Here is a 26,837-nt window from a genome sequence, read left to right as displayed (position 1 = left end):
ACATAACAAGTCATTCAAATCAGAGGACAGGAAGTCAGCTGACATAGTATTGCAAACACCCTAAATGAATAAAAGACAAAAGGTGCTGCACATATAGTGCAAATAGAAAATTATATTAATTAGATTTTGTGTGTTAATCTAAGGGATGGCTTGAATCAACTCACTCTACTTCCCAATACAGGTAGTTGTAAACTTAGGTGTGAAACAGGTTAAAAAAAACAAATAGACATACAATATTTATGTGGTGCTTTAGGCAGGGATTTCAAAGACCTTTCAAAATGACTTAAGAACATTTTATTAACTTGTTCAAAACACACACCTGGCTCTTTTTAAGGTAATACTAACCGACAGTAACATAGATTTGAGGTTTTGTGTGTATGGGTGAATCTTTGTAAATCCTTGATCAACAAAAAAACATCCCGAAGATGCTCCAAAGGGATAGCAGTTTAAAAAAAAGAGATTGCGAGCTGACATCTTCAGACAGGAAATGAAAGAAAAATTCAACAGCAAATACACAGAAAATCATGCAGGTCTCAGGGGAATCACAAACTGTTAATTTTTTTTTGATTGAACAAACAAGTAGGACCAGATGTCTGAGCTGTGTTTAGAAGTGTGAAAACGATTTTATGACTAAACCTAGAACAGGTATGTGTGAAACAGCAAAGTTTTATGTGTTACCTCTGAGCAACACATCAAATAGTGCTGCAGCAGCTAACAGCATGGCACTTTGTGTTTCTCTGTCTTTTACAATTAGAGGATGCAACTACGCATGTTTCTTTTTAAATACAGTGAAGATAAACTATTGGGCACAACTTGTATTTAAAGTTCATCTTAGCTTTCACAGAAAGTAATGTCATCCTGTGTAAAACTGAATCCTTTTTCTTCCTGTTCCTGCATGAGTTTCAAGTAGACTAGTAAAGGATTGGAGTGAAAACCCAAACATAATCCCCACCCCCACTTACAGACCCAGTCCTACCTCTAAAAGTCTCCCCCTGTCTGTCTCAGAGGAGTGTCTTTTCGCAGAATGTCAACCCACCTCCAGGATTTCAGAGGGGATGAAGGGGAAGCAAATTATGGGATACAAAGAGTAGCTGGAGGACAGAGAAAGGACCAAAGGACTTTTTTTTATCCCTAGAAAGAAGGAGGAGTTAAGTTTTCGTTCTGAAAACACATGCAATCCAGCGTGCCTGGTGAGAAAAGCTCAAGTGAGACGTGTTCTTGTCTGAGGAATTTCATGAGTGTATCTCAAGTAGGAATAGTCAGAACTTCCAGACTAAACTCAGTTTCTTAGAGAAACAAAGCAGCAGGGCTGCTCAAATTTCCAAACATGCAGCCATTCACTTTGTTCGGTGCATTTTATATCCTGCACATCTTCTCCAGCAGCACAGAAGCTTATAGGTAAGACAGACGAAGAAAGCAAGTGATGTTTGCTGTGTTTCAATCTAATATCTGCGGCTAATGTCAACTATATACGGTCAGATAAGAAATGAGCTTAATTTCAAATATTAAAATGTTATGGAATGTATGTTTTAGCTGTTATATGGGTTTATGAGAGACACTGAGAATAGTAAAAAAAATATTGTGTTTCAGGATTTTATTTCTTAGGTGAAGTTTGAAATGCTGTCCCTGCAAACAGATGATGATGATGAATGTGTGTCTTCTAAATGTGGCGCAGCAGCTGTTAATAACCGAAGGGCACCTGTCGCACTAAGGAGCCTCTTCTCCGTGGGCTATTCCTGTTGATTTCTAGTCCAGTCTCAGATTCCTCCTGTCCTACGGCAAGCCGAAGCTGCTTTTAGTATTCCAATTCCCACAACATCTAAACATCTGGGATATTAGAGTTAGGCTTAAAGCTTTAATGTGAAGACAATGACGGGGAAAGATTAGGCCTTTTAGCTTTCTTCGATTCGCTCATTGATTTAAACAGTGCCACATTGAAATTCAAATTTAATTAAACTAAAAATACATTTCTGCAATTTAATCTTTGCTTACTGTGGGTTATTTTAGGTGTAACGCTGACCCCTTCCCCACAGCTGAGAATAGCTTAACACTAGAAATGCGTTTGACTCTGGAACTCACATAAAGATCAAAGTAAAGCAGAAAATTGACTTGTGCATGCGTTATCAATATGCATCATGGGGAGTGTCTAATTTGTGCTTTTCTCCATTCTGTCAGCTGGCTGTTGCGCCACAGGAAGCCCCACTTCTATGTTTAAACAAGCTGAAGAGCACACACTTTGTATTGGTTGTTTGTTTTCAAGATATTAACGAAAAACAGATGCTGTTTTGTAGTGGGGGGAAGGGGGGGGGAAGGGGGGGGGAGGTCAGACTGTTTCTAAAGATGTTTGGATCTTAAAGTGGAGAGTGCTTAATAAAACATAACTTTCATCACCTTGTTATTGTGGCTCTTTAGATGCTTTGGTTTGCTGAGGAACTTAATTTGTTACTCATTTCATTCACTGCTTCTTCTATAAAGACACCATCGACAAGTCCTTACTGGAACCCAGCCAGGAGTGTGTCGCTATGGAAGGAGACTTGAGTGCTGCTATGGCTGGATGAAAAACACTAAAGGGCAGTGTGAGGGTAGGAACTTGATACATTTTAATGAAAACATAGTTTACAAATATTTTATGTAAAAAAAAAGCATAGACAGCATCTTGCATATGTATTCATTCACCTCAAACATGTTTTGTAAAGGTACAATCACAAATTGTGTATTTTACTTAGATTTTATGTGATAGATCAATACATTAAATAATGCATAATTGTGAAGGAGATGGAAAAGGATTTATGGCTTTCATTTTTTTTTTTTTACAAATAACAATCTGATAAGTGTGGCATGTAGTATGCAGACCTATGCTGGAAGGTAAACCTCTGCCTCATACTCTTGTTTTGCAACATCTAACTGGTTGTCTTCCAGGATTACCCTGCATTTAGCAACATTTAAACTTAAAGACTCTGACCAGCCCCCTTGTCCCTACTAAGAAACAGCATTAGCACTGCACTGCACAAATCTGGTAGTTGTCCTGTTTCCCAAAGGAGCTGTGGATGTCTGTTGCTCCTCCAGAGTTACCCTGGGCCTCTTGGCTGCTTTTCTGATTAATGTTGTTTGTTGTAATGTTGACTGGCCTCTCAGTTTAGGTAGACAACAAAGTCTTGGTAGGTGTGCACTTCTGCCACAGTTTTTCTTGTTCTTTTTGAATGATGGATTAAAATTGTAATCTGTGAGATGTTACAAGCTTGGGTTTATAATCTATACTTTCTTCCTGACTTGTCTGGTGTGTTCTTGGGTCTTCATCATGCAGTTTGTTACCTAATATTCTCTAACAAACCTCTAAGGTCTTCACTGAACCGCTGTATTTATAAAAACTTGAAATTACATACACGTAAACTTTGTTTACTAAATAGGTGACTTCTGAAAGCAAGCAGTTGCACAAGATTTTATTTAGTAATGTAAGAGTGAAGAGAACTGAATACAAATGCACAAAATACTTATTTAAAAAAACTTTTGACATTTTTTTTTATTTTCCTCTCACTTCACAGTTATGTGCTACTTTCTGTTGATCTAATGCACAAAACAAACATAAAACACATTGAAGGTTGTGGTTGTAACAAGACATAATATAGATAGAAAGTACTGTAACAATACTGCCTCTTATTCTCTCAAATGTTGTTCTTTTCATCAAAATATCTCGACCCACAAAATCTGGAGGAAATGCCTGCATAATAGAAACGTGTGGTCTGACTGCAGTCCACCACTCTCGACCACTAATAGGTCTGGTATATTGTGGTATTTTGTCCATGTTAAATGTTTTACCAGCTCAGTGCGAGCACGGCTGCAAGCATGGAGAGTGTGTTGGCCCCAACAAATGCAAATGTTTCCCTGGATACACCGGAAAAACGTGTAATCAAGGTGGGTATTCCAGGTCAGTGAGGAAAGTTGTGGAAAACATAGGTCCGAGTGGGTTCAGATTCATTTTGTTTGCAGTTCTTAAAGTAAATTTTTCCACTATAGGTCAACTAAGTTTTAACTTGGATGTAAATATGATCCTTTTGGGGTTTTCTTAGATCTGAATGAGTGCGGCCTAAAACCTCGTCCATGTGAGCATCGCTGCATGAACACTCATGGCAGTTACAAATGCTACTGTCTAAATGGATACATGCTAATGTCTGATGGATCATGTGCCAGTGAGTTCCTTTGTGCAGCACCTTTCTCTTACCTACTGTAAAGTAAAAGTGAGAATGTCTGAGCATGTTCATTATGTTTATGCATGTAGATTCCAGGACGTGCTCTCTTGCTCACTGTCAGTATGGATGTGAGGAAGTAGAGGGGGAGATTCGCTGTCTCTGTCCATCTGCAGGCCTTCAACTTGGCCAAGATGAGAGAACATGTGTGGGTAAGCTGCCATTAACAAGATAACACAAAGTATTATTAAACTTCCAAGGAAACAATGAAATGAGAATGACTTTGACTTTTGATGTCTCATTGATAGAATAGTTATTTTCCTGGATACACTTACAGCTTTCTGAAGAAAAGCAGCAAAATACTCCAGTAGGCACACAGCTGGCTAACAAAAAATGCAAGTTTCTGTGGATCATTGTCACTGAAATATGTGTACAAAGGGGAGCAGAAAGCACTACTTATTCAGGATTGTTTGACAGAGCCAAGCTCATAAATAAAATGACAAAGCAGATTAACTTGCCAGAAGTCTAAAAACATGGATGTACATTGTTCAGTATTCGGTGTCACCATGCTTTTTTCCAGTAGGAAATTCCAGATCAAGGACAAAAAAAATAGCAGATTGGGTTTCAGAAAGTCTGCAAGGCAAGCAGGTGGCTGCACTCGTCTTAGTGTTTCAAAAGGCAAAACTCTGAAATTAGGTCAAAACTTTACTATTTGCAACTTCCAGTGTTGTGCCAGTTACCCTTCTATCCAATTCAAATCCAATTCAGTTAATTTAAATGGCACCAAATTTACAGCACACGTCATCTCAAGACACTATACAAAGTCAATTCATTCAAATCATACAGATTTAAAGTCAGGTACATACAATTAATCCTAACTATCAAACAGTCCAGCCAGATTCAGTTTATTATTGAAATTGGTTAAAAGGTTTTCTATCTAAGGAAGCCCAGCAGATTGCATCAAGTCAGTGACTTGCAGCATTCCCTCCTCCTGGATGAGCATGTAGCGACAGTGGACAGCCACTGGCGTTGACTTTGCAGCAATCCTTCGTACTGAGCATGCATGTAGCGACAGTGGAGAGGAAAAACTCCCTTTTAACAGGAAGAAACCTCCAGCAGAACCAGGCTCAGTGTGAGCGGCAATCTGCCACGACCGACTGGGGGTTTGAGAGAACAGAGCAGAGACACAAAAAGAACAAAGAAGCACTGATCTAGAAGTACTTTCTATAGGAAAAAAAGCAAAATATTAATGGTTATAGCTCCTTTAGTGGCTTCATTTAGGAGAGAAAGAGATTTAAGCCGAAGAACTGAGTCAGTTTTCAAGGCTAGATTATGAAAGAGACCACATACATTTATTCACAGTAGAAGCTCAGCCAGTAGCTATATCTAGGAGAGACAGGATTAAACACTCATCTCACATTCTCACATAAATGTTATTTTATTTAAAGGTCCTCTATCATTTATGTACTTTTCTGCTTTTGTAATCAGACAGCAAAATGACTCAGAAGCAGTACATTAAGATTAGGTTTTTAAAGCACTACAAGGTTGATGTACTTATTTAATAAGATCTTCATTATGTTTAAAAATGTCAACTGATATAATCCTCACTCACACAAGTTAAAGATGCTTGTGATGTTACTTTGGCTATTTACCTGTTCAGTTGTCTGACAGAAAAGGTTTAGGTAACAAAAATCATTAAGATGAAAGCTCAACTCCTCTGCTTGTTTCTGCTGTAGCTGCAAACCCATTTGCAGACCCCAAACAACAAAAATGAGGTGGAAAAAAAACTAGGTGTAATCTATTGGTTTAGAGCAACAAGAACAACAGGAGTTTGCAGTCTTAATGTTCTACTCTAACACAGGGTGAGCTCGACTGAGAAAGCTCTGTTACTGTTCTGACAACGGGCCACCTAAAACACCTATAGTTTTATCTTTTTTTTTATGTTTTTTTTTTTATGTTTACACTGTGTTTTGATGAGATGATGTGGCTTACAACTTATTTCAATACTGCTCCAGGCAATTAAATAATTAATGAGAGGATTTTATCACTATTGTTTAAGCTGCTCTCCCTGATATAAACAGCAGTATGGGAAAATCTGAGCCCAGCATATAGGTCAGGTTTTATGACAGATAGGAAGCTCAGCAGCCAATACAATCCTTCTTTAATTAAGAATGTGATTCTAAAGGTAGAAAACTCTAATTCATCAAATAAACAAAATAATGGACTGTAACGCACTTTTGCAAGCCCTGCACTTGAAAGAAAAGTTTAAAAATTGGCTACACAAAAAGCCACAACATGGCTCGTTGGCTGAGATTATGGCTGCAACTGATATGAAATAACAGATAGGTCACCAACAAGAGGGACCCCAACACTGTTCAATGTTTTCAAACCATTATGTAATTAATCGTCTATGAATATATGCATACAAACTTTCCCAATGGGGTTTTTGACATAACTTCAAAGACCATGCTTCGTCTTGCAAGACTCCAGCATTTAATGACAGGAAGAATATTGGGATCTGGTCATTTCACATTTTATCTGATTACACTTATTTATTTATTTTCCAAATCTTCTTAATACCAGTTGGGTTGTGGATGGTGATTGATGCCCACCTCCAGCTGTCAATATACAGGACCCAGGGTATTCCCCGGACATATCCACCACAGGGACACCTACTACTAAATTAGTGGAAATACTTACACAGTCCACGCTAACACTGTGAAACAGACAAAGCTGTTCTCGGTCTCAGTAAGCTGTTACTATTGTGCCTGGTTAAAATAAAATGAAATTGCTGTAAAATTTGTCCGTTTTGAAAGTAACCTTGTGAACATCTTTGCTTATCGTGAAATATATAGTATACATTTATGTCACCATTTATGTATAAGATTACACAGCCTTTCGCCTTCAAACTTCAATTTTTCTCATTTTGTCTACATATGTAGCAATAAAATCCATCTGTAGATCCCAAAAACACATTTACTGAAAGGACATTCAATTCATGTCCTCATTAATATGTGATGGAATAAATCCAAATGATGACTTGCATCTCTCTACAATGTTTACTCTTGTGCATAGCCTAATGTAGATTTATATAAGTCAAAGATTAAAGGATTGTTCATGGTGTTTCTGTTTCACCCTAGATTAGTAAGAAAAAACAATGGATGCACTATACTGAAGCCCAATTATTACACAAATCATAAAGCAGTGGTTTAGGTAGAAAAAGCTTGACTGGATGAAATGCAATAATCAGGTTATACATGAATAAAATACAGCACATCTGTTGTTCCATAATGTTACATACATCAGCACCTTCTACTATGAGAATATCATTACAATGGTAAAACTTTATTTCCCTCCAACAGATTTCCTTTGTTTTTGCTTTTTTTTTTGTCACACTTTATTGTTTCAGATCCAACAAGTATAACCTGGGTGAATGTAAAAAGGCAGTTTCGAAATCATGATTTCATTTATTAAGGGGAAAAAAAGTTTCCGAACTTGCCCTATGTGAAAAAGTAATTTCCACCCCTAAACCTAATAAATGGTCGTGCCACCCTTTGCTGTAACAACTGGCAAGTATTTTATATTGTTGTGGAGGAATTTAGACCTACTTTTCTTTGCAGAATTGTTTTAATTCAGCCACACTGAAATAAAGTCCGCTTTTGGTCCGGACCAAACAAGTGGACCAAAGGACTTTCCTGGTGTATTTACACCATAAGTTAACTTGAGTTACATTCAGTTTCCAGTTTTCCTTTTATAAAAAATATATAACCTCATATTTTATTGCTCTTCAGATATTGATGAATGCCTAACTGGGAAGAACCTCTGCCCATTCAACAGACAATGTGTGAACACTTTTGGCAGCTACTACTGCAAGTGCCAGGTTGGCTTTGATCTGAAATACGTCAGCGGCAAATATGACTGTGTAGGTGGGTCTACGGGATATTTTCTTCAAGGTGAAACGTCTGCTATTAATGATGTGTTTGAAAGTACAAGCCGGGTTCTTCTGATTGCAGATCTCGATGAGTGTGCAGATGAAACCCATAAGTGCAGCCACCATGCCATCTGTCTGAACACTCATGGATCCTACAGGTGCCGGTGCAAACCTGGCTTCAGAGGCAATGGCTTTGAATGCTCTGGTGAGGCAATATTTAAAAATAATTATTTTATGAGTGCAGTACAAGCTGTATGGTAACAAGCAAGAAGCACGAGTGAGAACTTTTCCAGATCAAAGCAGTAAGTCACATTGCTCAGAAGTAGTTTCACAGCTGCACATTTCATTGATCCTTTAACCATCAGCAAGCAGGAGCACAGCCAAGGTTTATTTCCTGCTTTTGGACTCCACTCTGCGTTTAAAGACTTTAAGAGACTCCGATCGAAAAGACACCTGTGTAAATATGAAACCCATTGTAGCCAGCTCATTCTGGGGAAAATGAGAAGGAAAGACAAAGCTGTGCGCTTTGAAGTAGGGCCAAGAATACAATAAACAAAGACTGTCTAGGTCAGAGGTTTTAGCACAAATGAAGATGCCTTTATTTTTTATAGCTAAGCCCTTTTATCAGAGGTCATGGGATGGAGACAAAGGCAGTGCAGATGATTCCCTCAATGGTGAGATTATGTGGAACCCAGCATCTGCTGTTCTCTCCCTGCCTTGTGAGCATTATTTCATGCAATGTCTTCCCCTTCCTTTTGTTGGCTTATTTCGTCTCTGTATTGCTCACAGCTGGAAATGTGTGCCCACAGTAACCATTGCTTGAAAGTTCCAGCATGACAGAGTCCATCTGGGAAATTGCTTCTGCATTTTAAGCACTATTTTAACTTTCGTGTTCATAAAATAATTTTAAAACCTTCTCTTTATCTGCATGCAGACTTTGCATGCTCCTTTTTGTTCTGCTTTTGTCGAATGGTGACTTCATTGGTAAGAAGCTGCAGACAGGCAGTTGGTAATAATAGCACCTGCAGAATGCATACAAACAACAAACAGGTTCTGGCAAAATACTATTTTTAAACTGCAGATCCATGTGTTTGTTCTGGTTCCTCTTCCTGTCTGCAGCCATCCCAGACTCCCAGGTGAGGCCAGAGATTCTGGGAGGTAAGTTTAGCAACGAGGACATAAAAAATGCCATCTCCGAAGAAACAGTCACAACACCACCCCCTAAGGTCCTCCATCAACCTTTCGACTATGATGGAGAGGTCTATGTTGGGACCCCAACAGAGGAAAAGCAAGGGGAATTTCCTGAGGAGAAAAACGAGGAGGAAGAAGAGGAAGAAAACCAGCTCAATCCAAGAGGAGATGTTTTCAGTGAGTGTCTTCTCTTCTGTTGTCCTGTAATAAATCAGAGACAGAGATTTTGGTCTGGGTTCAACACAATGACCAGCAGCTGAAATAAAGATCAGCTCAGGATGAAGCGTTTGACCAAAGAAGCAGCAAAGGGGGGTTGATGCTTTAGGGTCCATTAACTTACAGACACCTTTGACCCAGCCTGTGAGGTTTGCTGATAGTAATCAGTTTCCTGTTGCACACTGGAAATAGAAAAGTACCTGAATATTTCTGTATAGCATCAAAACAGTCTCGTTGCCATTCTGTTATGATAAAATACAGTTCCTGGTGGCACAGCCACTGTCACCATGCAGCAAGAAGCTCCTGAGTTCAAATCCCAGCCGTGAGAATTTGCGTGTTCGCTCTATCCTGCCTCTTGGAGACTAGCTCCAAGCATCCTAGCAAGGATTAAGTCGGAAGTAGAAGATTAATAGATTTGACAGACCAGCTTAAAGTAGAGCATAATTGTAAAGTGAATTCAGCCAGCCTGAGTCAATGCCTTCTATAATGCTGTCATTGTGTCCCAGGATAGATTGCACTCAGACTGCCAAACTAATTCAGTGTCACAGGACTGTGTTAACAGGGCTTCTGTTTACTAATTAGGTAATTTTTGAAGGTCATTGATCACTGGATTTTGTTTTGGGGTATCTGAGTCAAAGATGGTGACTACAAATCCACATCATACTTTTCAGGTTTTTATTTTGAAAAAAGAAATTTGTATCATTTTCCTTCCACATGATAGTTATGCCCTACATCAAGTTTGTTTATTAAACAATCTGTAATGTGACAAAAAGTAAAGATGTACAAAGGGTATGAACGCATTTACATGCACAGTATTTATCCCATAGTACTTTCAACGTTAACCTGACTGCAAAAGGTTTGCTCCTCTTACGCCCCATTATTTGTTAAATGAAATGAAGATACAAACAACAGGTTGAGAAGCAAGCAACGTAGAACTGATCGGATGAATGACCTTCCTGTTTATCAGATATAAATTCATAGAGCAAAGAGGTCACGTTGTAGCATTCATTTCACTTAGAAACCTGAAAACCAGGTTGACTTTCACTGCCTACGTTAATCTTTTGTGAAAACAGGCATCTGTGTTAGACCTAAGATAGCAAGAAAAGACAGGCCCCATAACATCCATCACCTCCGGGGAGGAATTTTTTACTCTTCTGGCATGTGCAGTCCCAAAGATGAAACTTCTTCTGAGAAGGCTTTCCAGACCCATGGTTGCGGGGCGAGGAGGAGAAGGGAGGCTGCAAAACCACCACAAGTCTTTTATTATGTTTTTCGCCCAAACAGCTGTTGTGCTAAAAGACTTGCCTCCCAGTAGGAAAAGCCTGTCATCAGCACTCGAGGCCTCTCTAACACAAGCCCCACTCTGAGCTGAGCAGGTTCAGTAACCCCAGCTGTCACTCCTCTGAGCCTCTCAAAGGGCTGCCTTTCATTTGGAGGGGGCTGAGCTTTGCTGCAGGAGCTTTAAAATGTTTGGGAAGGCAAGTTCTGACCTAAAGTTGTAACTACAGGACAATATAGTAAAAGGAGGACAGGTCTGCACCTGTTGGTTAACAGCCATGTTCTACCATTGATATAACCAGCATCTTTATTAAGCTTAATAAGAATACAGCTTGTCTGATTCCATTTCTTATTCTGTAGACATGTTTACTTAAAGAATCTTACTTGCTATTATTAGGCCATTTTCCAGGATGGTTTTTGCAAGAAAGATACCCTGGGTGAGCCATTTCTCCTTCTGCCCCTAAACCCCCCTACAGTGTAATTTTAAAAAACATAATTTCTTCATATTTCCCAGTTGATTGTAGCTAAAGGTAGCTTTCACACACTGGCAAAAGAAGAGGGCTTCCATCTCTCCATTGACTGCACACACATAAAGGCAATAGATCAAGAGGGTTTATTGGCCATTTTCTTCTTGGTGCGGAGCTGACGGGTCAGTAAATGCAAATAAACTACTATTTCACCATACTAAATATAATTAAAAACATAAAGCTTGTTTAGTGTGCAACTTTTATATATAAATTAGGTATATTTATATACAGGGGTTGGACAATGAAACTGAAACACCTGCTTTTAGACCACAATAATTTATTAGTATGGTGTAGGGCCTCCTTTTGCGGCCAATACAGCGTCAATTCGTCTTGGGAATGACATATACAAGTCCTGCACAGTGGTCAGAGGGATTTTAAGCCATTCTTCTTGCATGATAGTGGCCAGGTCACCACGTGATACTGGTGGAGGAAAACGTTTCTTGACTCGCTCCTCCAAAACACCCCAAAGTGTCTCAATAATATTTAGATCTGGTGACTGTGCAGGCCATGGGAGATGTTCAACTTCACTTTCATGTTCATCAAACCAATCTTTCACCAGTCTTGCTGTGTGTATTGGTGCATTGTCATCCTGATACATGGCACCGCCTTCAGGATACAATGTTTGAACCATTGGATGCACATGGTCCTCAAGAATGGTTCGGTAGTCCTGGGCAGTGACGCGCCCATCTAGCACAAGTATTGGGCCAAGGGAATGCCATGATATGGCAGCCCAAACCATCACTGATCCACCCCCATGCTTCACTCTGGGCATGCAACAGTCTGGGTGGTACGCTTCTTTGGGGCTTCTCCACACCGTAACTCTCCCGGATGTGGGGAAAACAGTAAAGGTGGACTCATCAGAGAACAATACATGTTTCACATTGTCCACAGCCCAAGATTTGCGCTCCTTGCACCATTGAAACCGACGTTTGGCATTGACATGAGTGACCAAAGGTTTGGCTATAGGAGCCCGGCCGTGTATATTGACCCTGTGGAGCTCCCGACGGACAGTTCTGGTGGAAACAGGAGAGTTGAGGTGCACATTTAATTCTGCCATGATTTGGGCAGCCGTGGTTTTATGTTTTTTTGGATACAATCCGGGTTAGCACCCGAACATCCTTTTCAGACAGCTTCCTCTTGCGTCCACAGTTAATCCTGTTGGATGTGGTTCGTCCTTCTTGGTGGTATGCTGACATTACCCTGGATACCGTGGCTCTTGATACATCACAAAGACTTGCTGTCTTGGTCACAGATGGCCCAGCAAGATGTGCACCAACAATTTGTCCTCTTTTAAACTCTGGTATGTCACCCATAATGTTGTGTGCGTTTCAATATTTTGAGCATAACTGTGCTCTTACCCTGCTAATTGAACCTTCACACTCTGCTCTTACTGGTGCAATGTGCAATCAATGAAGACTGGCTACCAGGCTGGTCCAATTTAGCCATGAAACCTCAAACACTAAAATGACAGGTGTTTCAGTTTCATTGTCCAACCCCTGTATATGATGCTTGTGTGTCCCTTCACAACAAAGATCGGCACTGTTTGTCTCATTCAACTTTCATACCATATGGGCACCACAGTTTACAATTCGGTAACAAAATCTTAGACATAGAACCTTTTTTTAAGTAAAACTGTGTAAGTACGAGTAGCAAAATGACTTGTAAAAAAACTAACTCAGCATTTTATGTATGTTCAACTTTTATTTTGCCGTAACATACCAGTTTGTTTCTAAAGCACTTAAAAAACAACGTAGCAGCTAAACAAAAAGCTGTACAAATAAATGTAAATAATCCATGCGTAAGGTGATAAAAGCCTGGATCAGTTTCTCTAAGTGCCGTCTAGACAGGAGGGGCCTGTTTTCTGACAGCCGCCTCAACTGAATGAAAGAGGACTTAACCACAACGTTGACATGTGAGTTAAGTTTTGGGCTGCGGTCCATTTTTATACCTAAATAAGTGATGCTGTATTTTTTTATGCGAGGCCAAAGAAAAAGAAAAAAAAGATAATGGAAGGGATACAGCTGGATTTAAAAAGCATGATCTCAGTCTTGTTTCATTAAAATTAAGGAAATTCAGTGTCATCCATCCACTGATGTCACAGAGACAATCAAGAAGAGGCTGAACAGAGCCATTAAGTTTTAAATGGAAATAGACCCGACAGTCATCCACCCACAAAATAAAATTGGATGCAATACTTTCTAAAAATATCACCAAGTGGAAGTAAATACTAAGAGAACAGGAGATAGCCAAGAATGGAGCCCTGAGGTTTCCACTCTACAGTTAACTAATGAGTAGTCAGAGTTAAACCAGTTTCAAGGTGAATTTCTACCATCTTAAAACATCTCAACTCTAACAAAATGTCACACTGTTTTTTTTAATTATTTTTTATATTGAGGCTGGTTGCTTAAATGTGCCAGGGCGGTTTTGCTCTACAAAAAAAATATCTTAAGACAGAATTCCCATTGCATGATTGATTTTATTAAATTAAAACTACATCCAACATAAATACAGTGATTTTCTGATTTTCTCTGAGTATGCTGAACACCTTTTGTGCAACCCAAGTTTGCACATGAAGTTCTACTGGTTACAGCACAAAGCAACACAGTCTGCAGCGTAACTAACCAAAGACTTTTGTGTTAATAACCCTTTGTTGCAAAGGGGACAAAAGCTGTAAAGGTTTAGGATACAGTATTGGAGTTGTTTCAAAAGAGTGGCAATACGCGTTAGAACTGGCCCAACTCTGAGTGGATCTTAGCTTAAATCTCCTTTCCACACTTGCTTCTGTATTTCAAAACCGTGGCCCTTCAGAATGCTATTTAGTTTGGGGAAAATATTGACTGCTAACAACAACTTGGCAAAACCACACTTCATAAAAAAAACTCTACCTTAAGAAATAAATATTATCAAAACTTTTCAACATGGTGTTTCATAGTCTGAAAATCTATGGATACATGTTTATCATTTTTATCATCTCATCTAAATTCAGTCTCAGAGGACTTTGATTCAGTGTTCGGCCCAGGTACAGAAGTCAAAGAAATCCACATTGAACCACCTCAGGAAGGTAATCAAATACATGTTTTAGACACAATAAAAAATGCCTTTAGGTGGCGGATTGTGAAAGTGCATCACTGTTTTAATTTTTTACCAACTAGAATATATCCTGGACTGCAACTTCGATCAGGGAGCCTGTGAATGGGTCCAAGACAAGTCTGATGACATGGACTGGACTGTGGCATACCATGAAAATGGTGACGAAATTGTGTTAAAAAAAATATTTTTTGCCTGTTTAGATACACCTACTGATTTACCATTAAATCTTCCAGGCAGTGAGTACTACATGGCTTTGAGTGGGCTGCTAGGTGGCAGAGAAGACGTGGCAAAGCTGAAATTGCTTCTGAGTGACCGGGCCCAATATGGAAGCTTCTGCCTCACCTTTGACTACCGTGTGGTTGGTCATGACATGGGCTCGCTTAGGGTGCTACTGGACAACAATGCTTACCCTGTGTGGGAGCAGAGCCAAAGTAAAAACCAGGGCTGGCAGACAGAACTCCTCACCGTGGCCTGGAAGGAGGAGGCCCCACAGTCTGTGAGTCATTTTGTATGGGATACTTTTTTCTTAGATTATTGTCATAACAGAGAAATTGCCTTTAATAACAGCTGAATGTCACATCAAATGTTTGACTTGCTATGATTCATGTAGTGAATTTGACTGAAGTGTGTAAAAACATAAATGTAAATGGATTCTGCAACTTAATAGTACAATGATACCATTGAATATCTTTCAGATCATCTTTGAAGCTCAGCGTGGGAAAGGCATTGGAGGTGAAATAGGGTTGGATAATGTTGTGTTGACCTCAGGGCCCTGTCAAGAAGATGTAGGTCCAATCTTTTAGGAATCAAACATCAACGGTTCGTTTTCATCAATTACCTGCACACTCAGATTATGTACAAAAGGTGGATGCAAGTTTGCTTTCACACAATGCTGGTACATTGATCTGCTACATTCTTTATTTTGAGTTAATAACTAGTCTAAATAAAATACAGATGATCCATATCTCAGGAACAGATGGTAGAGCTAACTCCTTCCGTTTGATTGAACAGTATTTTGCCTAGCTTGTGTTGTGTATGTGACAGTACATTGGTGAAGTAAACTACATAAAATAAAACATGTAATGTGAATCAAATGGTAGATGACTTAAGTGTTTGAAGGCTGTTTTGTTAAAATAATAAGGTATCAGTGCATATATGTTGCAACATTTGTATTGAAATTGTTGTGTATGGTTACAATAAACATGTCTTTTCTAACATTGGAATAGATTATTCCTTTTAGTAAATATGGAGCCATATGGACAACATTATTAGGAAGCTGAAATAACTTTATACCATTTCTGTACAAATACTTGTAAATTAAAAGTTTTAAAATGTTAAGCTGTTTTTCTAAATTCTTTAACATTATAACAGTAAATGTGTCGTGAGGCGACATCTTTGGACTTTGTTGTGGTTTTATGTTTTTACTTTAGTTTGGTTTTGCAGTCATGGTTGTTTGTTTATGTCCAGCCTCCTAGTGTTTGTTGTTTTCTCTCCCTTCGCTCCTAGTTCCTTTAGTGGTTTCTTTTCTATTACTTGTTATAATTTTCTTATGATTATGACTATTATTATATTCGTTGTTATTCTAGCTCCTTTGTCTTCCTTGTAATTTCTAGTTTAGTTTACCATTTAGTAAATCTGTGTTTATTTATGTTTTGGTATTTGTTCACCTGCGCTCTTTGTTTACTAGTTTATTTTCTCTGTTCCTCCTCGTCCTGGTTCCCTTTCTGTGGTTTAGGTTTTGTTTATTTACAGTCAGGGTTCCTTTATGGGTTCTTTGTTAATTATTAGGTTTTGGTGTTTCTTCTATTCCCTTTCGTTTCTCAGTTTGCTTTAGTTAATGATTATTCCAGGTTCTTATGTTTCTTTTGGTTTATTATCTTCGTCCATAGTTTTGCTTTGATCTGTTTTTCCTGAGTTTTGTTATTTATAGTTTTGTTTTTGTAGTCAGGTTCCTCTGGTTATGTTACTGTCTATCTTCCCTCATGTTTTCCCCTCTGGATTTATGTTATGGTTTAGCTCTCGTGTTTTGTTTCTAGCCTTGTCACCTTAGCAACTATTCACTTTCCCTCAGTTCTCTACAGCCTGGTCCACACCTGAATTCCATCTCTCCTGATTTCCTATCTCTCATTCTCATTGGTCCATACTCCACTTCCCTCTGTTCATAAGCTCTCTGTTCTTGTTTGTTCCTCGCTGGTTCCTTCCGTTCGAATCCCCGTTCATATCTCCGTTCACCTACTTTCGTCTATGTACTTTGCCTACTATGTTCCTGCAGTATCAACTTTGTAAGTTTTTGGATTTCTTGTATCTGCAGTGATTTTGCTACGTTCTTGCTACGTTTGGAAAACCTTTTTGAACTTATCTTTGAATAAAAGAAGGAGACTCCTTTAAACATGCAGCTGCCGAGCTCTTGTCTGTGCTTTGGTCACTCTAAACCTCAGAACCCGACAAAATGTTAAGTACCACCGTACTGAGAGACAGTAATACAGCAAGACTTAAGAGCTTTAACATTTTGCCAGGTTACTTCATAAAAAAAGAAAAGAAAAACATTCTGATCCACCTGGTTTGCATGATTCTTTATAGGATGCAGTTTTAAAGATATTAAGTATTAATTAGAAGTTAAAAATTGTGAGTATCAAGCTAGAAAAATACACAAAAAGTTCCCTGAAGTTGTACTTTCTTCCACCTATTTGATGTGCCCCCTACATAGCTTTTAACAAACTTTAAACCAGACTTTTCTTTAAAAAAAATTCTACAATATTGAGATTCTTCCAGAAAAGCAAGATGTGGGTAGTGCAGGACCGAAAGGTTTTTTTTCCACCTGAGCTGTGGATCTCTGCAGCTCCTCTTTTATATTGAGATCAGATTACACAGGTTGACTTGAAGTGGATGTGTTATGTAGTAAATTGATTGCAATGGATTTTATTTAGGGGACAAAGAGTAACTTTATGTTAATCCGTCGCATACAATGCCAATAAAATACATTAAACTTTGCAGTTGTAATGTGACACAATTTTAAAAAAAATCAAGGTGTTTGAAATAATGGAGAGCCGTTTCATTCAAAATTAAATAAATAAATAAATACTGCTATTGATAACTTATTGATAAATATTCCATGAAATAAAACAAAATAATTATGAGAAGAAATTTTCATCTTATTTTATTTAAATCATTTCAAGATTTCTTTAATTTACTGGAAGATTTATTTATTTATTTCATAAAACAGTTTTATTTTGTGACACTTTTATTTTGTAAAGCTACTTTATGTATTTCAGTGACTTTTACTTTTTAACCCCGTTTTTCATTTTAAGCTGTTTTTATATCAGGTTCTTATATTCAGATGAGGGGGCAGAGTTTTATCTGCTGGGCGGCGCTGGGACAGCAGGGCCGAGCTCAATTCGTGGCTGTGGCTGCCAGGAGACAGCATGCCGGAGGGACCCATGGGATTCTGCTGTTTGTGCAATAAGTCTTCATCATCCTTTCAGCACGTCATTCATACACACACAGTGCTATTTATTTTCCATCTCAACTAAATACAGCCACCTTACGTTATGGGTCTAACTCTGTTTATTAAATAAAAACCAATAAAGACATCATTTAAAAGTAACAGCCTATAACAATAATGACATCCCGTTTGCCGATAATCAGCATTGGTTTGACACAATCAGCATTGGTTTCCGCTGTGGCAGGCTTTTACGGACGGTCTGGCACCAGGGGAGCCAGGGGCTTCCTCGCAGAATCCCCTGGCTCCCTACGGCATGCTGTCTTCTGGCAGGCAGCGGCATGCTTCTGCCGGCCACTGCCACGAATTGAGCTCAGCCCTGCTGTCCCAGCGCCGCCCCACAGATAGAACTCCGTCCCCTCGTTTGAATATAAGAACAAGAAATAAAAAGACCTTAAAATGGAAAAACGGGGTTAAAAAGTAAAAGTCACTGAAATATGTAAAGTAGCTTTACAAAATAAAAGTGTCACAAAATAAAACATTATGAAATAAATACATAAATAAATAAATAAATCTTTAAGTAAATTAAATAAATCTTGAAATGAATTAAATAAAATAAGATGAAAATTTATTTTAACATAATTAGTTTGTTTTATTTCATGAAATATTTATTAATAATTTATCAATTGCAGTATTTATGTATTTATTTAATTTGGAATGAAACAGCTCTCCATATTAATACTTTTGCAAGGCATTTAAAGTGGCTTTGCACCACAGGGTACAAACACAACCTAAATGTCACCATCTAGTGGTGAAACAGGATTACTACAAAAACCTAGAAGAAAAGTGGCGTGTTTATTATCGGTTTAAATTTATAAAGAAAGCACATGGTAATTGGTTTTGTCTAACAAACGTAGTATTGAGTATTCTCATAAATCAATATAAATATAAGACGTGGCAGTCGTGAGGGCTTGAGGTGTTCGTGCAGTCCTCGTTGTGTTTCTATTAAGATCACATGATCTAGCAGCTAGCTGCGTTATTAGCAGTCTCTGTGAGTTGAACAGGAAAAGCTGCGACCTGACGTTTTTTGAGCTGTCAAACGAATGAACTCATAATATTTCACATATTTTATCAATATTACTATTATTTCAGCAGCTGTCTGTATAAAACTGCGAAGCACATTAAGAGAAATCGTTTCGGTAAGTATAGCCAGGCTTGCTAATGTAGTTCCTTATTTACCTACTTCCATCTGTTATCTATTTTCAAGTTAGCCTAGCTAAGCCTAAGAATAGCTAGCTTATAGACTCAGAATAATCAGTCTCTTTTTAATTTAGCCTCTACATTTTACAGTGGGTTATTGTTGTGTACATCATAAAGACAAGCTAGGCCTTCATGTTCTGTTAACAGTTTATTTATATTTTCATCCGTAATTAATGCCCTGAAGCGTGTGTTAATCAGGAAAATGATTCCTTATCATTGTTTTTCACAGAGATAGATGTTTTCCATATGGCTGCCATCATCAGAATTAAGCAAATGAGCATGTGATCTAGCACTGTGGCTAACAGCATATTACTGGACCAGTTGAGGAGCACATCAAACTGGGGTAAGAATAAAAGACAATATATGTCCTATTTTGTATTCCTGCTTTAAAGTGTGATCTATTAACAGGTGCATCCCAATAAATTATCATCAAAAAGTCAATTTGTTTTAGGAATTCAATTCAAAAAGTGAAACTTATTGAGATGTATTTTTACTGTTAAATTTCTAAATGTTATGAAAAAAATCCTTGTTTTATTTTTCTATCAGGTAAATAATTTCAAGGTGTTTTTTGATAAGTAGTGAATAGCCATGACGGCAAGAAAGTCCCTGCTTAAAGTCATCCTGCTTGGTGATGGCGGCGTTGGAAAGAGCTCCATAATGAATCGGTACGTCACCAACAAGTTCGATGCCCACCTCTTCCACACCATCGGCGTTGAGTTCCTAAACAAAACCCTCGAGGTGGACGGGAATCAGGTAACCCTACAGATCTGGGACACTGCCGGCCAAGAGCGCTTTCGCAGCCTGAGGACTCCTTTTTATCGTGGCTCCGATTGCTGCCTGCTCACCTTCAGCGTGGATGATAACCAGAGTTTTCTCAACTTGAGCAACTGGAAGAAGGAGTTCATCTACTACGCAGATGTCAAGGAGCCAGAGAAGTTCCCCTTTGTGGTCCTGGGCAACAAATTGGATGTGACAGAGCGGCAGGTGTCATCAGAGGAGGCTCGGCTGTGGTGCCAGGAAAATGGTGACTACCCATATTTTGAGACCAGTGCCAAGGATGCCACAAATGTAGCGGTGGCTTTTGAGGAAGCGGTGCACAGAGCATTGGCCGCAGATGACAAAGCAGATCACCTCATCCCCACGGACACAGTCAAGCTCCACAGAAAGCCCCGCTCTGCTACCGCTTGCTGTTCTTAAAATTCCGAATCTATCAAAAATAATCCTCTGTTATGCCTGTGATGTTTTGAGGCTGTAGCCATAATATGCTGTAGTGATAAATTATGCTACTAGCTTTTTCTCATTCGTCCAAGGTTCAAGGAAACTGTTGGACTTCTGCCTGAAATAAACAAGAAACACTAAATCTAACCATGTCCACATACAAATACACTCAAGGTACTGATGCATTGAATTAGCTTTGGCACATTTTAAAATTCAGACTGTCTTTAAACATAAAAAAACTGAGTGTTCCAGTTTTCTGCGGTCATAATGACAAATACATCCTGTTTAGATGTGTAAGTGCAAATATTATTGGGCTTCCAGATGTGACTGTGCAAAGCAATTACAGATATTTGTATGAAGAATTTAACTACAGAACATGAACATCATTTGTATCAGCCAATAACCATGTTTCCAATGATTATAAGGTATCTAAATCCTGTTCTTAGAAAAGCTAACCACAGACTTTTAATTATTACCCCTTAGGACTGTGTTATGTATTTGCATCATGAAAAAAAAAAGAAGTGTTGAGAAAATGTTCCCTTCTGGAAATTAACCCAAGGCATAACGTGCGTAACAATCTTGATCTTTCAAGTTTCTGCAAACCTTTGCGTTCAGTAGCCTAGCTGATGTTTGAATTACAAATATTTTTTTTTTATATAATGAAAATAACTTTTTTCTTTCAGGCATTATTTAAATGAAATACTAATCCTTAATGCATTCAATTAAAGTTCTTTAGAAAAACCATTTCAATTATTTGAGAAAATCAATTCTTTCTCCTAAGTGAATCTTATGAAAAATTAATGTAGAATGTTAAAGCTGGTATAGAGGGCCAAAGGTGCCACAACCCAGCAAATATTTATGAATGTGATCCTTTAAAACTGTAGTAAATACATTTAAATATTTATATAAAGGCATGTAATTTTTATTTCAGAAATTATTAAAAATTAAATACATTATGTTAAGCGGTATTTATGTTTTGTCATGTTTCCTGTGCTACAGTCCATCACAACTCTTCTGTTAAACTGCCAGCTAACTTACTTGGGTAAAGTGTACTGAAAATAAATTCATGCCGGAACTTAGTACTGTGAAATGGTTAAATATTGAAATAATTATATTTGCACATAACATACGACTTAAAATTTTAATTCATGATTAAGAAATAAAAATATTTTTATTTCATGTTTTTTTCAGTTTTATTTCAATTGGCACATATATAACTATTTATTACTGACTTGTGAAATGCATTTTTGACAATTTTGGCTCCCATTAGACGTATTTAAAATGAGAAACACTCAGAATGGTCTGATCAGCTTGCGTTGTAACCTGAAGATTATTATTCAAGATATTAAACAAAACTTCTGGTGGAGATTTGATTTGTTTGTGCTGCCATGATTTTATTAATCCTATCCTAAGGGACATTCAGATATGTTCAAGAACATGTTATGTATTCAATAGGTTTATTGAGTGAATAATTTTAGAACCAAGCTACAATGACAGCAAAATAAAAATCTTGCCTGTGTGAAGAAAAAAAAAAAAAAGGTCACTTTGGAAAATTAAATCACTTTCATACAAATTTATTTAAGGACATAAATATCACTATATGCACCAGGAAAAGAAAGAGCAGACACCCATTTTTTGATATATATACAAGGAAAAGAGTACATTTGTGGCGCGATTAGCTTAGGAGATGTTTCTTTCCAAGAAACTGGACTTTCCGCTCAAATGCCGTCGAGCGGATCGGTGCGTTGATTTCATAGAAAGGATTCATTGCAAACTGGAAGATAAAAACGCAAAAATGTAAGACAATCTACCAATTCTGAGTTACTGCAGTCACAATAGGCACGACTCACCTTAATGTATAAATCGTACACATCGTTAAAAAAGTTTTTGATTCCATCTTCTTGTCGAACATCGTGCAGCATGATGAATCGTGTTTGTATGGCAGGTAGTTAAAGAAAAAGCATGGCAAATATGACAAACATATATTAGGTAACAAAAAAAACAACCTACATTATAAACTAAAATAAGGAAGATCATACATTATATTTACTATTTTGTCTAATATGACAAATTGTTTTTCCTCCTCCAGGTGGTATCATTAAAGTCCTATTTAACACAATTTGAAGCTTCAGAAAAAGTGACAAAACATTTGAGAACAAACTGTTTCAGTAACATTATTCTATTGAAGTTTTGTGTCCAAACTGGAAACAATAATCTTTATTAAACATAACTAAGACTTTCCTACATCTTCAATTAGTAAAAAAAAAAAAAAAACCACCAATAAACACTTGTTTGGTTTTTGCTTTTAAAAAACACAAAATTAGCCACAATAAATACACAAGATGATGCATCTTGCGTCCAGTTTTTGTAAAACGTGTCAATTGCAATTTCTCTTTAAGAACAATGAAATAAAAATACATAAGTCAAGAATAATGAAAAAATCTTGTTTTCTCACGCTCTTTCACGTACATACTAGAAGTGTTTTACATCTCTGTGCTTCCTCTGCCTTCATTTTAAAAACACCTCACTGATACTGAAATGACCACCTTTGAGTCTTCTTCCCTCAGTTAAAAGCATTCACACCGAAGACCGATATCAGCATTCACTGAATGGAAAAAGATGGATATGTTTCTGACCAGAAAAGGGTCCGATACAGTTCCCAGCAAATTTGTCAACTAACTCTGTGGATAAATATTAACGGAGAAGCAAAAAAATAACTACAGAAAATACACAAAAGGATATGTCCTGCTGTGACGAAGGCTGAGACAAACCACTCGTTGAACTTGTCCACTGTTTTCAGGTACATGCTGTTGGACAGCCACATGTTCTCGTCCACCAAATCTAGGGCAGCATGTGCAATGAACTGGTTGAGGTGACGGTGGTCGTCCTGTGGCCAGTAAGACATGATTTGGTCAAAGAGGATCATAAACACAAAAACCCTACAATTAAGATTTAGGATGTATGTAATAAAAACTATTCACCAAAAAGTTTGATAGAAAGAACCTTGTATTTTATTAAAGGACTGAAGCCTATGATCTGGACCATACAGGTCCTTCTCAAAAAATTAGCATATTGTGATAAAGTTCATTATTTTCCATAATGTAATGATGAAAATTTAACATTCATATATTTTAGATTCATTGCACACTAACTGAAATATTTCAGGTCTTTTATTGTCTTAATACGGATGATTTTGGCATACAGCTCATGAAAACCCAAAATTCCTATCTCACAAAATTAGCATATTTCATCCGACCAATAAAAGAAAAGTGTTTTTAATACAAAAAACGTCGACCTTCAAATAATCATGTACAGTTATGCACTCAATACTTGGTCGGGAATCCTTTTGCAGAAATGACTGCTTCAATGCGGCGTGGCATGGAGGCAATCAGCCTGTGGCACTGCTGAGGTCTTATGGAGGCCCAGGATGCTTCGATAGCGGCCTTTAGCTCATCCAGAGTGTTGGGTCTTGAGTCTCTCAACGTTCTCTTCACAATATCCCACAGATTCTCTATGGGGTTCAGGTCAGGAGAGTTGGCAGGCCAATTGAGCACAGTGATACCATGGTCAGTAAACCATTTACCAGTGGTTTTGGCACTGTGAGCAGGTGCCAGGTCGTGCTGAAAAATGAAATCTTCATTTCCATAAAGCTTTTCAGCAGATGGAAGCATGAAGTGCTCCAAAATCTCCTGATAGCTAGCTGCATTGACCCTGCCCTTGATAAAACACAGTGGACCAACACCAGCAGCTGACATGGCACCTCAGACCATCACTGACTGTGGGTACTTGACACTGGACTTCTGGCATTTTGGCATTTCCTTCTCCCCAGTCTTCCTCCAGACTCTGGCACCTTGATTTCCGAATGACATGCAGAATTTGCTTTCATCCGAAAAAAGTACTTTGGACCACTGAGCAACAGTCCAGTGCTGCTTCTCTGTAGCCCGGGTCAGGCGCTTCTGCCGCTGTTTCTGGTTCAAAGGTGCCTTGACCTGGGGAATGCGGCACCTGTAGCCCATTTCCTGCACACGCCTGTGCACGGTGGCTCTGGATGTTTCTACTCCAGACTCAGTCCACTGCTTCCGCAGGTCCCCCAAGGTCTGGAATCGGCCCTTCTCCACAATCTTCCTCAGGGTCCGGTCACCTCTTCTCGTTGTGCAGCGTTTTCTGCCACACTTTTTCCTTCCCACAGATTTCCCACTGAGGTGCCTTGATACAGCACTCTGGGAACAGCCTATTTGTTCAGAAATTTCTTTCTGTGTCTTACCCTCTTGCTTGAGGGTGTCAATAGTGGCCTTCTGGACAGCAGTCAGGTCGGCAGTCTTACCCATGATTGGGGTTTTGAGTGATGAACCAGGCTGGGAGTTTTAAAGGCCTCAGGAATCTTTTGCAGGTGTTTAGAGTTAACTCGTTGATTCAGATGATTAGGTTCATAGCTCGTTTAGAGACCCTTTTAATAATATGCTAATTTTGTGAGATAGGAATTTTGCGTTTTCATGAGCTGTATGCCAAAATCATCCGTATTAAGACAATAAAAGACCTGAAATATTTCAGTTAGTGTGCAATGAATCTAAAATATATGAATGTTAAATTTTCATCATGACATTATGGAAAATAATGAACTTTATCACAATATGCTAATATTTTGAGAAGGACCTGTAAATTAGTGCTGTTTCCTGCTATTCATCTTTTATTTGTAGAGATTGTAGATTATAATGTGGGGCATGCAACTAATAAAGCCTTATCACTAATTAAATGCACTTAAGAATAAAAAATGACACAAAAACCAACTAAATGTGGAACTTGCAGTTCAGCTTTAAGAAAGGTACCAAATTTTGAAATGTAAAATGTGTTAGAAACCTGAACAATTAGTAGAATCTAACATCTGCTTGATGTGAATAGACATTAATGTACAAAAAAAGAGGATTACAAATAATACTCAACTCATAAGGTGTTTGTTTTCACTGTTAGAGGTGGTGCATTGTTTAAGTAAATCCAAAAGGCAGGCCTAAAAACAATAAGGTTTTTTTTTTTTTTTTTTTGCATATTTGCTATCAAACACATTTCAAGTAAGAATATTACAAGGTTTATTTATTTCAATAATTCCGTTCAACAAGTACAACTCATAAAAATTCATTAAGAACGGATTGGCATATTTCAAGCGCTTATGTTAACTTGCTAACTGGCTTACAGCTAATAAAAGTTTCACAGACCAATTCAGTCAGTCATTTTCTTATTCCATAGTGGGTCGCGGTGGAGCTGGTGCCCATCTCCACCAGTCTATGGGCGAGAGGCAGGGTACACCCTGGACAGATCACCAGTCCATCGCAGAGCAACACACAAACAACCACACACACTCATTCATACACCTAAGGGCAATTTAGTGTGACCAATTAACCTAACAGGCATGTCTTTGGACTGTAGGAGGAAGCCAGAGTACCCGGTGAGAACCCACGCATGGGGAGAACATGCAGACTCCATGCAGAAAGACCCCCGGCCAAGAGTCGGACCTTCTTGCTGCAAGGCAACAGTGCTACTAACACCGTGCAGCCCCAGACCACTTCAAAAACATATATTTTAAAACACAGAAATGTCAGCCTTCATTACAATATATTAATGTCGGGGTGTTCACACTGCAACTGGGTTACTGCATCTTTACTTCCATATCAGATTGCTTTATTTTTCAGTTTAATTGCCCAGAACAAATGTCATATATGTGGAAAACGTTTCGAAATTATTTATCTTAGTCTACGGTTTTTTTTTTTTTTTGTGTGTGTGTTTTTTTAACATAACAAAAACCTGGCATTTTATTAATGTTTGTACACCTTCAACAGCCACTGTATGCACTTTTTTTCGTTTCGAGTCTTATCAATAACCTTTCTTTTAAAAGGCAGTTAGCATCATTTGTACAGTGTGAGCATGTTTAATACCTTTGATTCAGACTTCCCAGCGGGTAGAAACTCCATCTCAAACACGGGATTGTCATGATGGCCAACCATAACGAAGTAAAAGCTTCCCGACATCGTATAGCTATCTTCTATGCAAAGCACAAGATGCCCTGAAATCAGTCAAAAGCAAACAAAGTCGAACAGATGACAAAATCTTTCGAGACATACGTAACGTTAATCTTACGTAAATGAGTGAACACCTTTAAGCTAGACAACTAACTCAAGAGAGCCCTTAAGGGATTGTTTTGTTACTAACGTAAACGTGGCCCAAATGTCAACCCAAAAGAGAATTACAGAGGTGTATTTTAAAACGATTGTTGTTTACCCGTTAATTTCACTTCCTGAAGAACTGAAAGAGTGGTCGCAAAAAGATGACGACATAACAAAAAGCTAGCCAACTATTTAAAACTATCTTGTTTGTCTTAAGTATTTTGGCATATTTTTAAATTCCATCTCTAAACTAGTTCTGTGTGCAACATATATTATACTTTTAAATAATGAAACTGATTTATTTTAGTTGCGTCATAGATGTGCGCCAGCCTGCTGCAGAATTTCCGT

The 26,837-nt window shown here is 38.1% G+C and overlaps 3 protein-coding genes across 7 annotated transcripts; 2 read left to right on the top strand and 1 right to left on the bottom strand.

Moving 5' to 3' along the window:
• The first annotated feature begins 1,033 nt into the window (after positions 1-1,033).
• Positions 1,034-15,755, top strand: egfl6 (EGF-like-domain, multiple 6). 3 transcript variants are annotated; one of them, XM_047369642.1, is made up of 13 exons: positions 1,034-1,398; positions 2,476-2,582; positions 3,820-3,912; positions 4,068-4,187; positions 4,277-4,396; positions 7,976-8,110; positions 8,198-8,320; positions 8,727-8,789; positions 9,235-9,483; positions 14,314-14,388; positions 14,480-14,575; positions 14,651-14,913; positions 15,113-15,755. In XM_047369642.1, the coding sequence occupies exons 1-13, from the start codon at positions 1,328-1,330 to the stop codon at positions 15,218-15,220; spliced, it is 1,623 nt and encodes a 540-aa protein (XP_047225598.1). In that variant the 5' UTR covers positions 1,034-1,327; the 3' UTR covers positions 15,221-15,755. The 3 variants fall into 3 exon arrangements, with proteins under 3 accessions (XP_047225598.1, XP_047225600.1, XP_047225599.1); XM_047369644.1 differs by lacking the exon at positions 3,820-3,912; XM_047369643.1 differs by lacking the exon at positions 8,727-8,789.
• Positions 15,756-18,680: 2,925 nt separating this feature from the next.
• On the top strand, positions 18,681-21,707 carry rab9a (RAB9A, member RAS oncogene family). Its single transcript, XM_047370481.1, has 3 exons — positions 18,681-19,055; positions 19,346-19,459; positions 19,663-21,707. The coding sequence occupies exon 3, from the start codon at positions 19,705-19,707 to the stop codon at positions 20,311-20,313; it is 609 nt and encodes a 202-aa protein (XP_047226437.1). The 5' UTR covers positions 18,681-19,055; positions 19,346-19,459; positions 19,663-19,704; the 3' UTR covers positions 20,314-21,707.
• A 185-nt stretch (positions 21,708-21,892) lies between these two features.
• Positions 21,893-26,740, bottom strand: trappc2 (trafficking protein particle complex subunit 2). Of its 3 annotated transcripts, none has more exons than XM_047370482.1 (5): positions 26,605-26,740; positions 26,262-26,389; positions 23,077-23,221; positions 22,185-22,270; positions 21,893-22,108 (listed from the first exon to the last, which is right to left on the bottom strand). In XM_047370482.1, the coding sequence occupies exons 2-5, from the start codon at positions 26,352-26,354 to the stop codon at positions 22,010-22,012; spliced, it is 423 nt and encodes a 140-aa protein (XP_047226438.1). In that variant the 5' UTR covers positions 26,355-26,389; positions 26,605-26,740; the 3' UTR covers positions 21,893-22,009. The 3 variants fall into 3 exon arrangements, with proteins under 3 accessions (XP_047226438.1, XP_047226440.1, XP_047226439.1); XM_047370484.1 differs by having other exon boundaries at positions 22,185-22,264; XM_047370483.1 differs by lacking the exon at positions 26,605-26,740 and adding an exon at positions 26,480-26,599.
• Between the last annotated feature and the right edge of the window lie 97 nt (positions 26,741-26,837).

This window comes from Girardinichthys multiradiatus, chromosome 7 (genome assembly GCF_021462225.1).
Source record: "Girardinichthys multiradiatus isolate DD_20200921_A chromosome 7, DD_fGirMul_XY1, whole genome shotgun sequence".
In the NCBI taxonomy this organism is placed as follows: Eukaryota; Metazoa; Chordata; class Actinopteri; order Cyprinodontiformes; family Goodeidae; genus Girardinichthys; species Girardinichthys multiradiatus.
The sequence above is the reverse complement of the archived record's forward strand: the minus strand, read 5'-3'. Positions and strand labels throughout refer to the sequence as shown.

Coding starts and splice junctions, on each gene's coding strand:
- rab9a (XM_047370481.1), top strand. CDS start 19,705: ATGACGGCAAGAAAGTCCCTGCTTAAAGTCATCCTGCTTGGTGATGGC.
- trappc2 (XM_047370482.1), bottom strand. CDS start 26,354: ATGTCGGGAAGCTTTTACTTCGTTATGGTTGGCCATCATGACAATCCC. Junction 23,222..26,261: donor CTGGGAAGTCTGAATCAAAG/GTATTAAACATG, acceptor TACTGGCCACAG/GACGACCACCGTCACCTCAA. Junction 22,271..23,076: donor AGCCTTCGTCACAGCAGGAC/ATATCCTTTTGT, acceptor TACCTGCCATAC/AAACACGATTCATCATGCTG.
- egfl6 (XM_047369642.1), top strand. CDS start 1,328: ATGCAGCCATTCACTTTGTTCGGTGCATTTTATATCCTGCACATCTTC. Junction 4,397..7,975: donor AGATGAGAGAACATGTGTGG/GTAAGCTGCCAT, acceptor ATTGCTCTTCAG/ATATTGATGAATGCCTAACT. Junction 14,914..15,112: donor AGGAGGAGGCCCCACAGTCT/GTGAGTCATTTT, acceptor AATATCTTTCAG/ATCATCTTTGAAGCTCAGCG.